General features: G+C 57.1%; 1 protein-coding gene across 4 annotated transcripts in view; it reads right to left on the reverse strand.

Moving 5' to 3' along the window:
• Positions 1-2,133: 2,133 nt before the first annotated feature.
• SRCIN1 (SRC kinase signaling inhibitor 1) overlaps positions 2,134-12,565 on the reverse strand; it is a 68,314-nt gene continuing 57,882 nt past the window's right edge. For all 4 annotated transcript variants that reach the window (XM_043584241.1, XM_043584245.1, XM_043584244.1 and 1 more), the window contains 2 exons: positions 11,613-11,759; positions 2,134-5,579 (listed from right to left, as the gene is read on the reverse strand). In XM_043584241.1, coding sequence (XP_043440176.1) covers positions 5,445-5,579; positions 11,613-11,759 — 282 coding nt within the window. In that variant the 3' untranslated portion in view covers positions 2,134-5,444. The remainder of the gene's footprint in view (positions 5,580-11,612; positions 11,760-12,565) is intronic.

Below are 12,565 nucleotides of genomic sequence, written 5' to 3' on the forward strand. Positions count from 1 at the left end.
AAATCCACCTTCCTTAGCACATCCCGCAGGATGCGGCTCCTGTGACGGGGTTTCTGCCCACCGCTCTGACCTCATGGCGTGCACCCTTTCCCCTCCTCACTCTACTTAGGGTTCCATCCATGTTCCAGACCCCACAGACTACTTCCTACCTCAGGGCCTTCTGCCTGGGGCACTTCACCACCAGCTGCCACATACCCAGGCATCACTTTTTAAATTATTATGTTTATATATTTATTTTTCAAGGGAGAGAGAGAGAGAGAGAGAAAGCTGGGGAGGGGCTGAGAGCGAGCGCGAGAGAGAAATCTCAAGCCGGCTCCATGCGGTCCGCGCAGAGCCCAGTATAGGGCTTGAACTCACAAACTGTGAGATCATGACCCGAACCGAAACCAAGAGTCGGACGCTCAACTGACTGAGCCGCCCACAGTCGTCATTCTTAAGGTCACCACTCGAATGTGACCTCAGAGCTGGTCACCCTGAGTGGTCCCCCTCACTGTCACAACCTGTTTCCCTATGGCACTACTCACCGTCTGTCACAATTCTGCTCGGTATCTGCGTTCGTGTATTTTGGCGGGCTCCCCTCCTAAATGCTGCGCCCCAGTCCCAGTGAGGAAGGGACGAACAGCACCGGCAAGCAGACATGCGGGAGGTGTTTGAAGGACGGATGAGGCGCCCGGCATAATTCCTGGCATGCAGTTGATGGTCCCGTTTGTTACTTGATCTTGACCCGTGAGTGAGTGGGGTGATTCTCGGAGATGAGGGGGGCTTTTGGCTACTTTCCCAGCTTTCTGGACATAGGATGCGGGAGGGAAGGCAAGACGTGCTGACGCTTTAAGAAGGACATAGGGGATGAGGTCTGGCCATCGGAGGGTCTGAAGGGCCGCTCAGCCGGGGGGTGGCCCATGGAGTCCAGACAGTGAGCCGGCCTCAACTTCTGTCTCCAAAGATGTTATTGGCCTTTAGGAGAAGACTGGGGTCCAGCGAGGCCTGGGAGAGCGTTGCTCCAGGACACTGTCATCAGCTCAGGGGATAGAAAGCCCGACGAGCGTCAGGGAGGTATAGGACACACAGTAATACCCCAGGCCTCAGTCAAGCAGGAGAGTGCCTAGAAGGACAGCCTCAAGGACCCCTTAGCACATGCTGGAACCATGGCACAGCCTTCAGAATTCCTGGAAAACCTGGAAAACCCTATCAGGACATCTGGCCCACTCACCGGCGGGACAGGCGGGACTCTGATGTGGTTAACCTGGAAGGTTCAGGCAACTTGCTGGCTACAGGGTCAGGGCCCAGGACCCCCATCCAGCCAGAATCGAGGGTAAATCTCCTCTCAGGGGTCTTGACGACACCAGTCTCGGACGACACCACGGGGTTAAGTGGGGTCGGCAGGCCTTTGAGAAGGAGAAAGCAGAAATGCACCGTGATTGGGACTGAGACTAGATCTTCAGACAAGTTGTTTTTCGAACTGTGTGGGTCTTGACCCATTAGCGAGTCATGAAGTCGATTCCGTGGTTTGGGACCAAAACATTTAGGATTTAACAGGAAATAGCAGAGTGCGTTGTATACAGTAAATGGTGTTTCAGTGAATGCGTGTGTACACATCTACATCATAAAGATGCAAAATGTATTTCTTGCTGTTGGTTTTTTTTTTTTTTTAAGTTTGAAAGCTGCCATTGAAAGGGTGGTTGACATGCTGAAGGATCATCCCACCCAAAGGGCAGGAGGCCAGGCCCCAACACAGGGAGGTAATCAGACCCTACTTGGTGTGGCGGGGAACAGCACTGGGTTTGGGGGCAGGCAGAGCTGGATTCGAATTCTGACTCTGCATCTTACTAGTGGTATGACTCCAGGCAAGTCACCTCCCGTCTCTGGCTCTGTGGTCTCAGGTGTAAGAGATGCCCGTGGCTACCTCACCGAGGGCGGTGACGCGAGTCAGCGGTGTTCCTCTCCCGTGTCCATGATGTGGGTTCTCATGGGCCTGTGGGACGGCGGCAGCCCCAAGGGTCCCTGTTCCTGCCCCCTCCTCTTTCAATGCTGCAGGGCAGTTACCTGCCAGATTCCCCATCTCTGCCCCATCCATCCCAACACCTTCCAGGGTGAAGGTGAGAAATAATGAGACAGCAGCCTATAGAAAGGAGATCCAGGAGAGGAAAAAGAAACAAGTTTTATTTAAGCCCCAAACACTCGGCTAGAAAAACCGGAAAGGAAAGAGAGCAGGGAGGTGAGGAGAAGAAAAAGGACATTAAAAAAGAGAGACAGAGAAAACACAGCAATCCTTTTCCGTTTAGAAATTGTCAAGTTACACTGACAGAGGTCACAGAATATCCACAGAAGCCATCACTGCTACACCAACACGGGCCCTACGGGGTGGACGGGGCGGGGGTGCGGAGCCGGGGCTCAGCCTGGGGTGGGGGTGGGGCCTCACCTGGACCCCCTCTCAGAGCCGCGGGCCGGAGGCTCCTGGGGAAACAGCATATTGTGGAAGGGGCGGGAAAGGAACCCCCCCATGCGAGTAACACAGCACAGTGGGTGGGGGCGGGGGGACCAGGTACAAGGACCCCCCCGGACGTCTTAGTTTTCTCTTGGTCAAGCACACACTGATGGACAGAGCAGCGAGGCGCATGCAGCTGGGGGGCATTGACGTGCTGCGGGCTTGCAGAGGGCCAGGGGCTGGGGGCTTGGGAGGGGAGCCAAAGCGAGCGGTGCAGGGCCGATGGAACACACACGCAGGCATTCCCACGCGCCTGAGTCTCCACACCTTGTGCACACGCACACGCCCGCACACAGTCACATGCACCTTCACGTACACCCCTGTCCACGCGTATGTGGCCCGCACACATACGAGTCTCTCACAGCCACGCTTGTCTGCACACACACACTACACGCCTTCTCATGCGCGAAGCTCCCTGGACTGACATGCAGGGGGGGCACGTGCCGACGCCCCAGCAGGGTACATGCACTTAGTGCGCATGCCTCCCCGCACACCCGCGTAGAAGGTCACGCCTGTGCACACACATGCTTCCCTCCACACATGGGTAAGTGGACCTGTGCCAGTGCGCGCGCGCGCGCGCGCACACACACACACACACACGCACACAGGCTGCGCACAACTCCACACAAACGCCTCTCAGCCCGGAAATGTGCAGGAACCAAAGGGAAAGAAAGATGCAAATCCCACTGGGCTCTCCGTGAGTGGGTGGGGTGGGGCCCACGGCTCCCTCCATCTGCCCCTCGTGGATGGACACCTCCTCCTCCCCCCACAAAGGGACGTTCAACTCAGGACAAAGACGGTGGGGCACACGTTCAGGTCACAGGGCCGAGGGTGGGAGGTGGGGGCAAGCGAAAAGTAGCAAGCAAAGAGTCATGGAGTGGAGGGAGGAGGGGGCACCACTCCCCCCTCCCCTCCCAGTCAGGGGGTCTCTGTACAGCCAAATCAAAGCAAACCATTTCACTGGACCACAGAAGCCAGGCCGATGTGCCCATCCTCCAGCCCCCCTCCCCCGCCGAAACAGCGGCCAGGGAGAGAGCGCCGTGGTTTTTTTTTTTTCTTTTTTTTTTTAAATATTTATATATATTTATATTACGTATATTATATATATATAATATGTAAATATATTTTTAAAACAATATAAAATGTTAAGACACTTCACTTAAATGTAAAGAGTTGCCTGCAATTAAAAGTAATTGCATCATTTATGAGGTCCTTTTTTTTTTTTTCTATTTTCCAAGGGTTTTTTTTTTTTTCAGGAGGGATTTTTTTTTTCCTCTTCTTTTGTTATTTTTCAAAAAGGCTTGCTTGCCTTTGTACAAAAATGATCCAAAGCTAGAAAACAAGGATGAACCAACAACAACAACAAAAAAACCAAAACCAAAACCAAAACCAAAAGAAATGAAGAAACACAACCCTGGTTTCCCCTCCCTCCCCAGCCCTCAACAGCTCCCCTGGCTCTCCCCAGGCACTGACCTTCCAGCCAGGCCCCAGGGACTAGGGGGTTCTGCCCCTTCAATGGCTCCTTCTTTCTGTGCTTACTTGGGGAGGCTAACTCCAAAGTCTCCCCTGTGCTTACCCCACTTTGTGCTCCAAATAAGAATCCTACTCCCTGGGGACCCTCCTTGCACAACCCCCCCACTCGTGTAACCCCCTTGCTGGCCCCTCACTGTGCCCTTGGGTGGCCTGGGGCTGAGAACCAAAATTGGTCTTTCTCTCCTCCTCTCAGGACCTGGCCTAAAGCTACACAGGCATCCACAGGTCGGTTTAGGGGCGCTGGCTGGCTGGTCAGGCCTCAGGGACCCTCAAGGAACTCACCAAGGGTCACCAGCTCCCCGCTGAAAAAATCACATCGCATCCCTTCCCTGAAAACCCTCATTATCTCAAAGAAGATGGCTGAAGGTCATGTCACTTGACCTTTGGGTCAGAGCTGTCCTTACCGCCCCCCCCCATCAGACCCTCTCTATTCCCCCCACTTCCCTCACAACCAGCCCCTTCCCACCCTCCAGGTCCCCAAATCTAGTTTTCTAGGCCCTTCATTCTTGCCCACCCTACCCCCGTTAAATAAGTTAATGTCATTTAAAGTGCTAAATTAGGAAACTGAAAGTACCAAATACCCCTCCTCGGGGCTGCCCTCTTCCAAGGCAGTGACCCCCAGGGTCAGGCTGTCTGCTCAACCCGCCACCCACAACCAACCGTCCAGCAGGGCCCCCTCCTCGCTCGGCACGGGCCAGGCGGCTCCTCACCACAAACAAGAAGGGAGTCCCAGGAAGCCAACTCGTCTCCACAGACACGGACACGCAGATTCAAAGGCCTCATACCGGCCCCTCCACCCCTGCCCCACCCATCATGACTCCAGGAGCAGAAGGGAGCAGAGTGGAGTTCAGTCCACTGTTGAGGCCGGCAGGTGGGGCACCTCCAGGGCTAGAGTCTCCCTGCGTCCTCGTCCTGGCTGCCGGCCTGATAGTGGGGGTTGGTCCAACGTCCAGGTTTTCCTCCAGGGAGGTTTCCGAGGAAGGGGAGAGGGGTGTCCCGCCGCTCCAAGTCTCCGTGGCTCAGAGTTTGGTTGGAGTGCTCTCAGGAAGGGAGCGTAGGGTGCAGGAACGTGGGGATGGACTTGGGAGGAAGCGTGGGTAAAGAGAAAATGGAGCAAGGATGACAGGAGGCAGGCCAGAAACAGGAAATCAAGGGAAGGTGGTGTGTTTTGGTTTTTAGTTTTACTGTTTTACTTAAAAAAAAAAAAAAAAAAAAAAGGTAATTAAAAGTGAGTCGTTTAAAAAACCAAAAACACCAACAAGGGGATGGGTGCAGAGAGCGGAGGAGGGCCACACCCGCGGCAAACCCTTCAGAGGGTCCAGAGAATGGGGTGGGGGTAGGGTGGAGATGAGAGGAAGGTGAGAGGGGAGAGAAGTGACAGGGGTGAGGAGGGGGGACAGGCTGAGGTGGAGGTGGGAGGGGGCTTCTAGAAGGAGATGGAAGAATTCCTCGCCCCAAAGGAAGTCAATACAGGGATAGAGGTTCTGGAAGCCGCGGGCTTTTCTGAGACTGGGCTTGAGGTCTCATTCGACCCGCTCATCTCTTTAGATGGTTTAGTGGCCTGGAACAAAAACAGGGGTCAGGGGGTCAGAGAGAGGAATGGAGAGCCTTCATGCTGGTCCCCAGCTGAAGTTCTTAAAAATGAAAAACCTCCACAAATCCAAGAGAACATTAACTGCAAAAGGAAGAAGCCAGAGGGGCATCTGGAGAGAGTCATCCCCTGGGATGGGGAGGAAGGGGCCACAGTGGGGGACAGAACAGGGTAGGGGGGTGGGGACAGAGTTGGACCCAAAGGCCTAGGGACCAGGGTTACTTAGGGGAAAGAGAGAAGGAGGAGGAGAGAGACCAGAGAAACACAGGGGAGACCACACCAAGGACAGGTGGACAGGGAGGTGGGAGTGGGGAGGACAGGAGAGGGAGGAAGGTGTGAGAGGTTGGCCGCCACAGGGGTGCGGGCAGAGAGACTAGAGGCCCAGGCTGGGAGTCGGTGGGGTGTTAGTCTCAACGGGCCAGCAGCCCCACAGGGCCCCTTCTGGCTTCTGCAGGAGGCTGCTACTAAGCAGAAGGTCTTATGGGGACAACTAAGGGGCAAGCTTGTCCTCCCCGGGGAAGCACTTCTCTAAAGAACCCCCCCAACCCCTCCCACCGCAAGCTGGAAGAAAAGGCACTCACTGCCTCCAGCCTCTGACCCAAGGCAGGAAGCCCCACTGCATCCCCCACAAGTGCTCCTCCAGCCTTCAGCCTTGTGGGTTGTGGGTCATGGGAGGTCACTCCCCCGTGAAGTGTCTGCCCTCACTGGTCAGCTCTGATAATTAGAAAGAGCCACGCCTCCTCCCGCCTCTGGCGGACTCCCTGTGTCCCTATCGGGTCTGGATCTTTGTATGGTTCCAGAGCCACCTGCATCACCTCCAGAGGATGATGTGTCACAGATGCAGATTTCGGGGCCCCTGCTCCAGAACCTACCTCTGGCTCAGGCTCGGGAATCTGCATTTTAGGCCGGCACCCTAGGTGACCCTGCTGCACACGACCTTAAGGGCCACTGGGACAGGGCTCCGCAGACCGGGTTTCTCTCTGTGGTTGTAGTCGTCCACCCCTCCCCCCCCCCCCCCCCCCCCCCGCAAAGCCACTAGTATGATAAACAAATAGCATTGATTAAAAAAAAAAAAAAAAAGGAAGGAAGGAAGGAAGCGGAAGGAAACAGAGTTCTGTGGCACATCACTAGAGACTTCCCACAGCCTCGGTCTGGGCAAGGTCACTCCATTTCCCACCTACCTACACTACCACCCGCCGCTGGGTGGGCTTTAGCAGATGCCTCCCGGTAGGGAAGGCAGAGAGCGCCTCCAGCACCAGCAAGGGCAACGAGAAGATCTCAGGCAGCCTGACTGGCTGACCGTGAACCTGCCCTTGCTGTTGATGATCACCATTTCTTTTTCCACACGTGCAGTGATTCATCTGGGTTTTGCGCATCGCACAAGTCGTCTGCAGTCTGCATTTTCCCTTTATGAAAATCAAGGCAAGGGTCTCCCGTCGGGGCCTCCTAACCCCTCCCCCTTTACTGTAGCTCTTCTGTTTGGACTCAAAGAGGTTCCAGGGCTGCAGCCACAAGATCTTTCCGTTCACTCAGTCCTTTGACCGAGGGCCATGTGCCAGGCATGGCCCCTGCTCACGGGGTCCCGGTACCTGGGCCCGGACGCAGGCTCATTCCAAGGCAACCTAGAGCTGTCTCACTCCGGGTCACTAGCCTTGGGCTCCAGTCCTGCCCCTCCCCTCCCACCCTTTCCCATTCAAAGTTGTTTCTCCCAAAGCCGGGTGGGAGGGGAGCCCCCTGTGTCCCCTCACATCTCACCGTGTCCCCAAGCTGGCTGCTGATTCCCTCCGGGCTGTCCTCTTGTTCTCAACCCATCTCTCTAGTTAAAAGCTTTTTCTCTTCCTTCCCTTTAGCGTTTGTCAAGAGCCCTGGTCCATTCTGAGCTTTGGTCTTTGGAATATCTGCCTTCCAGCTTGTACAGCCACCTGACTCCTCTATTCACTCCGGTGACATGTCCTCACCCAGGCGAGGGCCCCTTCCTCCCACAGCCAGCGCAAGGCCTGTAAATGGCCTGTGTGGACACCCCCGCTCCTTCTTCATGGAGACCAAGATCGCTTGTAGCTGCTCTTGGAGCACTTGTTTATAAAGCCCTATCAGCCATCCCTCCCTTCTAGGAGACTGGCCGTGGCGACATCTAAAGTCCCCGCTCCTGAAGCTGAGGGAGCATGCCCCCTGTGCCCAATGCTCCTGTCCCCGTGCAGCTCACTTCTCAGGTAACACAGCAGTTGTCTCTCAAGTTTTCTATCCCTTCATTTCACCAACCAGTCTTCCCCTGTCACTTCCAATTGTGTCTGGAGAAACAGAGCTCTGTCACCTTTGCGGCAAGGCAGAAACCTTCAGCTTTCAGCTGGGAGGAGACCAGAGCCATTAGCTGGGCCCAGAGGGCTGAGCCCTGCAGCCCTCCTCCTCCCGTGGGTCAGAGTCTAGCACCCGCTCCACGCCCTGAGCGTGCTGGCCTGCAGCTCCTCGCTAGGTCACGGATCTCCGCACAGGCACAGACCATCTCATGTCGGCAGACCCCGCTGGCTGGTGCCTCCTCCAGGGTCACTTCCTCCCAGGCCCACACGCCCTCCCTCCTCGCTGATGAAATCCTGCCTGAATCAGGCCTCCATCTATCAGGAAACGTGGGCCTTTCCCTCAGCCCAGGTGGGGTGGGTCCTAAGCAATCTACACATTTGGAACAATTCTGTTCTCCTGGCCAGTGACCGATTCGGAAACGGGCAATGAGAAGAGAGGGGAGGTCAGCTGGGGGCTCCTGGGTAGGTTCTCCTCCTCCTAAACAGATCTGTGTGCCTAGAACCCCTGAGAGCGAAGGCAGCCAATGCAGGGGGCAGGGAGGCAGGACCACCTGGGGGGGTTATAGCAGGTGTTCAACTGATCTCTCAGGCCCTAGCAGAAGAGGGGGTGTCCACGATTTCCCATCTGCACCAGGCCTTGGATCCGCACGCCCCTGGAAATCTGGCTACCATCCCACCCCTGCATCTTGAGCACAACATCCAAGAGCTTTTTCCTCAACTGTTTCCTCTGCTTTCTCGGTAGGATTAAGGCATTGTTGCGACCCCATCTTGGAACTCTCTTCCCCCTAGTTTTGGTGTCTCTAGTCCTGGCGCTTTTATTCTCCTTCCCCTTGTCGTTGTCAAAGGCAGCTTCGAGCCCCAAATGTTAGAACCACATGATAGGAGAAAGGTCGCTGCCTGGCCCTTGGCACTGACAAACGTCCAGGGCAGTGGAGGATTGTGGGGACTCTCCTGAGCAGAGCACCATGGGGGCTCTCACAGTTCTTTCCCGCACCAGGTATTATGTGACCTCAGAACCCTGCTGCTGGGTTTCTGTCCCCATTGTACAGATGAGGGAGGAGCCTGCAGAAGGCCGAGGACTTTGACCAAGTTCACAGCCTGGGCCCATACGGAGCGGTGTCTGGGCCCGGAGGACACTGACCCAGTGTGGCTGGAGCAAATCGAGGGTGTGGGTGGAGGGTGTCAGGAGAACCAGGAGGAAGGAACCCAGGCTGGTCACAAAGCACCCTGGGTGAGGTTCTCACCCGGCAGGGAGCAGTGGGCATGGGCTTGGAGTTGGGGGAATGACATAATCGATAATTCGCATTTTGTAAATATCCCTCCCCAGCCCACAGGTCTGGGAAAATAGGCTAGAGGTGACAGAAGTCACAGGGAGACCTTAGAAGGGCATGCATTTAGGTAGTGAGGCATAGGATGATTTTTTCCCCTGCTGCTTTAAGAAATGCCCACAAGGAACATATATCGCTTTATTAGGGAGAAGGTGCTTTTTTAAAGAAAGGCTCCTAGACAGTGCGAGTGAGAGGGATGGCTAGGCCTGTGGTCCTGGTGGGGAGAGAACCATGGACAGTAGGTGGTGAGGGAGGAAGGAGGAACCACCGAGACTCCCCAGCGTGGTGGATGCCCCGGGGAGGGAGGGTGACATTTTCTAATGGGCAGGCTTGGGCTCAGAACAGAGACTCCGGCCAGGGACAGAGGGTGCCAGGGGGAGGTGTGTGTGGTATGAAGAGCTAAGAGGCCCAGGAGGAAGTGGGGCCCAGCGAAGTGAAGAGGCAGAGGAGAAACGCCCAGAAAGGAGTCAGGAGGGTCAGGGTGAGGGCTGACAAGGGAGGAGAGGATAGCAAGGAACGGAGGGTCTACACACGGCTCCCCCGTGTGTGTGTGTGTGTGTGTGTGTGTGTGTGTGTGTGTATGTGCGCGCGCACTCGTGTGTATGTGGGGGGGCAGGGTCTATACCGCACATCCTGCGGACAGGGGAGTAGGGCATGGGAGGAAGAGAAAGTCTGGGGGCCACTGGAGACCTAGCCCAGCCCTGGGTTGAGGCTGGAGGGAAGGTGCGGTGGGCTGGGAACTGAATGGAGGAGAGGGCGTAGAGGCCACAGAGGGGACAAGGGGGCAGGAGAGAGGAGCTGGGTGCCTGGAGCGGGGGAAGTCAGGGAGAGAGATGACAGAGCAGAGTTGTAGCCCAGCAAGGTGCCCACTGAAGAGGCCGAAGGCAAGGTATGTGGGGGAGGGGCCTCACACAGCCTGGATGTTGTCCTGCTCTTTTTGCCAGCGGCCTGACCTCGGGCAAAGCCTCAGTTTCCCCATCTAACAAAGGGGGATCAGGAGGATGTTCCTCGGACTGGTGTGGTGAATGTGAAACGATATAATGTGTGAGCCTGGCACAAGTGAGCAAATGTCAGCTGCTGTTGTGGACACGAAGGAGGGACCGGCCCGGACAGGACGAGGGGAACTCGTGCACTGTGGTGGCAGGACGAAGAGCTGGGGGTGGGATTTGCAGGACGTGTCTGGGGACCCATGAGGAAGATGGCGGGCCAGCAGGGAGCTAGTGAGGAGAGCTGGTCGGGGGCGGGTGGGGCCTGGGTGGCCCGTCTCCAGGGGTCTCTCCAGGGAACCAGCAGACAGGGAGGCAGGGCCTTGCGTGCCCAGGGCCGTCCCAGGGCCATGTGGTAGAAAGGGCTTTGCGATTCCTGGGTCCCATCCTGGCTCTGCCCCTTTCCTTCTCTGAGCTGTCCCTTCATCTGTAAAGAAGGTAGCTGGACTTGCCATCTCTAACCTCCTGCCTCGGAGCCCAGAACCTTCTTCAGGTCACAGTATGTGGACATTTTATAGCACCCACTCCCACCCCAGCACCCAGAACGGGCCTGGCACACAGCAGGTGCTCAGAAATGCTACTGAACCAAATGAGCACGCTAAAGGTCTCTCAATATCTAGGCCCAGGGACCACCCTGCACCTTCTGACCAGGCCACACGGCAGGCCAAAGGGCAGAAACACCCACAGGTGAGGCTGTCAATTCCATACACCTGCCCCCAAGCCCGCTGACTAAATCTGAAAGAGGTGACAGCAGCCCTGTCATTCCCAGCCCACCTGGGGGCCACATCTCCCCCTCCCCACTGACGTCAGTGGAACCCACCAAAGCCCAAACACAAGACTGAAAAGCAGATGCAGAATTGGTCTCTCCCTCAGGCGGGAGACGGCCCAAAATCCAAGAGGGAGGCCAAGAGGAGAGTGGGGAGGACCCGACCCCCGCGAGAGGGGGGCTGAGAGCAGGGAGAGGAAGCGGAGCAGAAGCAGGAGGACAAAGGGACGCGGCAGCCCGCCCCCACACCCCAGGGCAGGCCCGGCCTTGGAAGGGCCTCAGGCATCGGGCCAGTGGGGACATGGGTCCTCCGGCTCCCCCTCCTCCAGGAGCAGCCGGGGAGAGACCTTCTCGGCTCCCAGTGAGGGTCTCCTAAAAGGAGAGTGGCCTGGTTAAACATGTATGTTGTAGAGCAGCTCCAGAGAGCCAGGGTTGACGGGAGGAGGGAAAAGATGGCTCACGGAACTGGTGGGGCCGTGCTGGCAGGGAGGAGGTCTCCGGGCAGCTGGCAGGAGATGCCCAGCTCACAGCAGGAGCACACAGTACTGCGGGGGGGGGGGGGGGGGGGGGGAGAGGAGGGGGGAGGGGCCAGGACGGGCCAAGCCCCACCCCACAGCGCCCACACCTACCTGCTGCTGGGCCTGGATCCTCATGTACTCGGCCCTCTGCTTGCCATGCTTGCCTTTGTCGGGGCTGCCTGCCTGGCCCTGGACTGCCTTCAGCCGAGAGGCCCCTGGAGTCACCACCTTCATGGGTGGCACACTGCCACCACCACTCTGCAGGAAGAGGAACAGGGTGGGGGTTGGAGGCGGGATCATTCGGGAATCCTAGGCGCTGGGTGACCTGATCTCTGGGGCTGGGCTGGGACCTCCTCGGTGGGCCCTTGGCAACTGGAGACCTTTGGACCTCCCGGGCCCCACATCCCAGTCCAGGACCCAGGTCCACTCTCTGAGGCCAGGTTTAAGGCCTCCCTGCAGAAGAGGGGACAGGGGCCTCCCAGCCAGGTTCCCAACAGCTCCCCAGGGAGGGCTCTTTGGTGGTTTCCTTGAGTAACCCAGGGGTAGCAGGTACTCTCCCGGGGAAGCCACTTCCAAAGTGAGAGTCCTTGCCATCACCCCCACTGCTGGGTCTGGCAGAGCATGCCTGAGATTTGAGGCGGGGTCTTTATAATAGCAGACAGAGTCAGATTAGCAGCCCCAGACCTATGTCTTCCTCTGAACGGGAGAATGGGGGTGAAGTCTCCCTAGAGATGGACAAGCCCAGCTCCTTTGAACCACCCCAGGGAGTCAGAGGCGCAGACAGAGAAACAACAGAGGCAAAGAGAGTCAGACAGGAGAGGGGGAGGGGAGCGCGGGGATGGAAAAGGAGGAGAGAACTTTATTTGTTGGTTTATAGATACAGAGCAGAGGGGAGAGGACCCGGTCCCTGCCAGGGCTGGCTGGGCTGATCCCTGGGTAGGCCAGCTTCCCAGCCTCCCAGGCTCTGCCTGCAAACCCCATATGGCACTGGGCTCTCAGGAGGCTGGCAGGGGCTGAGAAAAGGCCAGTGGGAGGAGGGGGCTGGTGTGGTGCCCCTGCAGCCC

Source organism: Prionailurus bengalensis, chromosome E1, assembly GCF_016509475.1.
Source record: "Prionailurus bengalensis isolate Pbe53 chromosome E1, Fcat_Pben_1.1_paternal_pri, whole genome shotgun sequence".
NCBI lineage: Eukaryota > Metazoa > Chordata > Mammalia > Carnivora > Felidae > Prionailurus > Prionailurus bengalensis.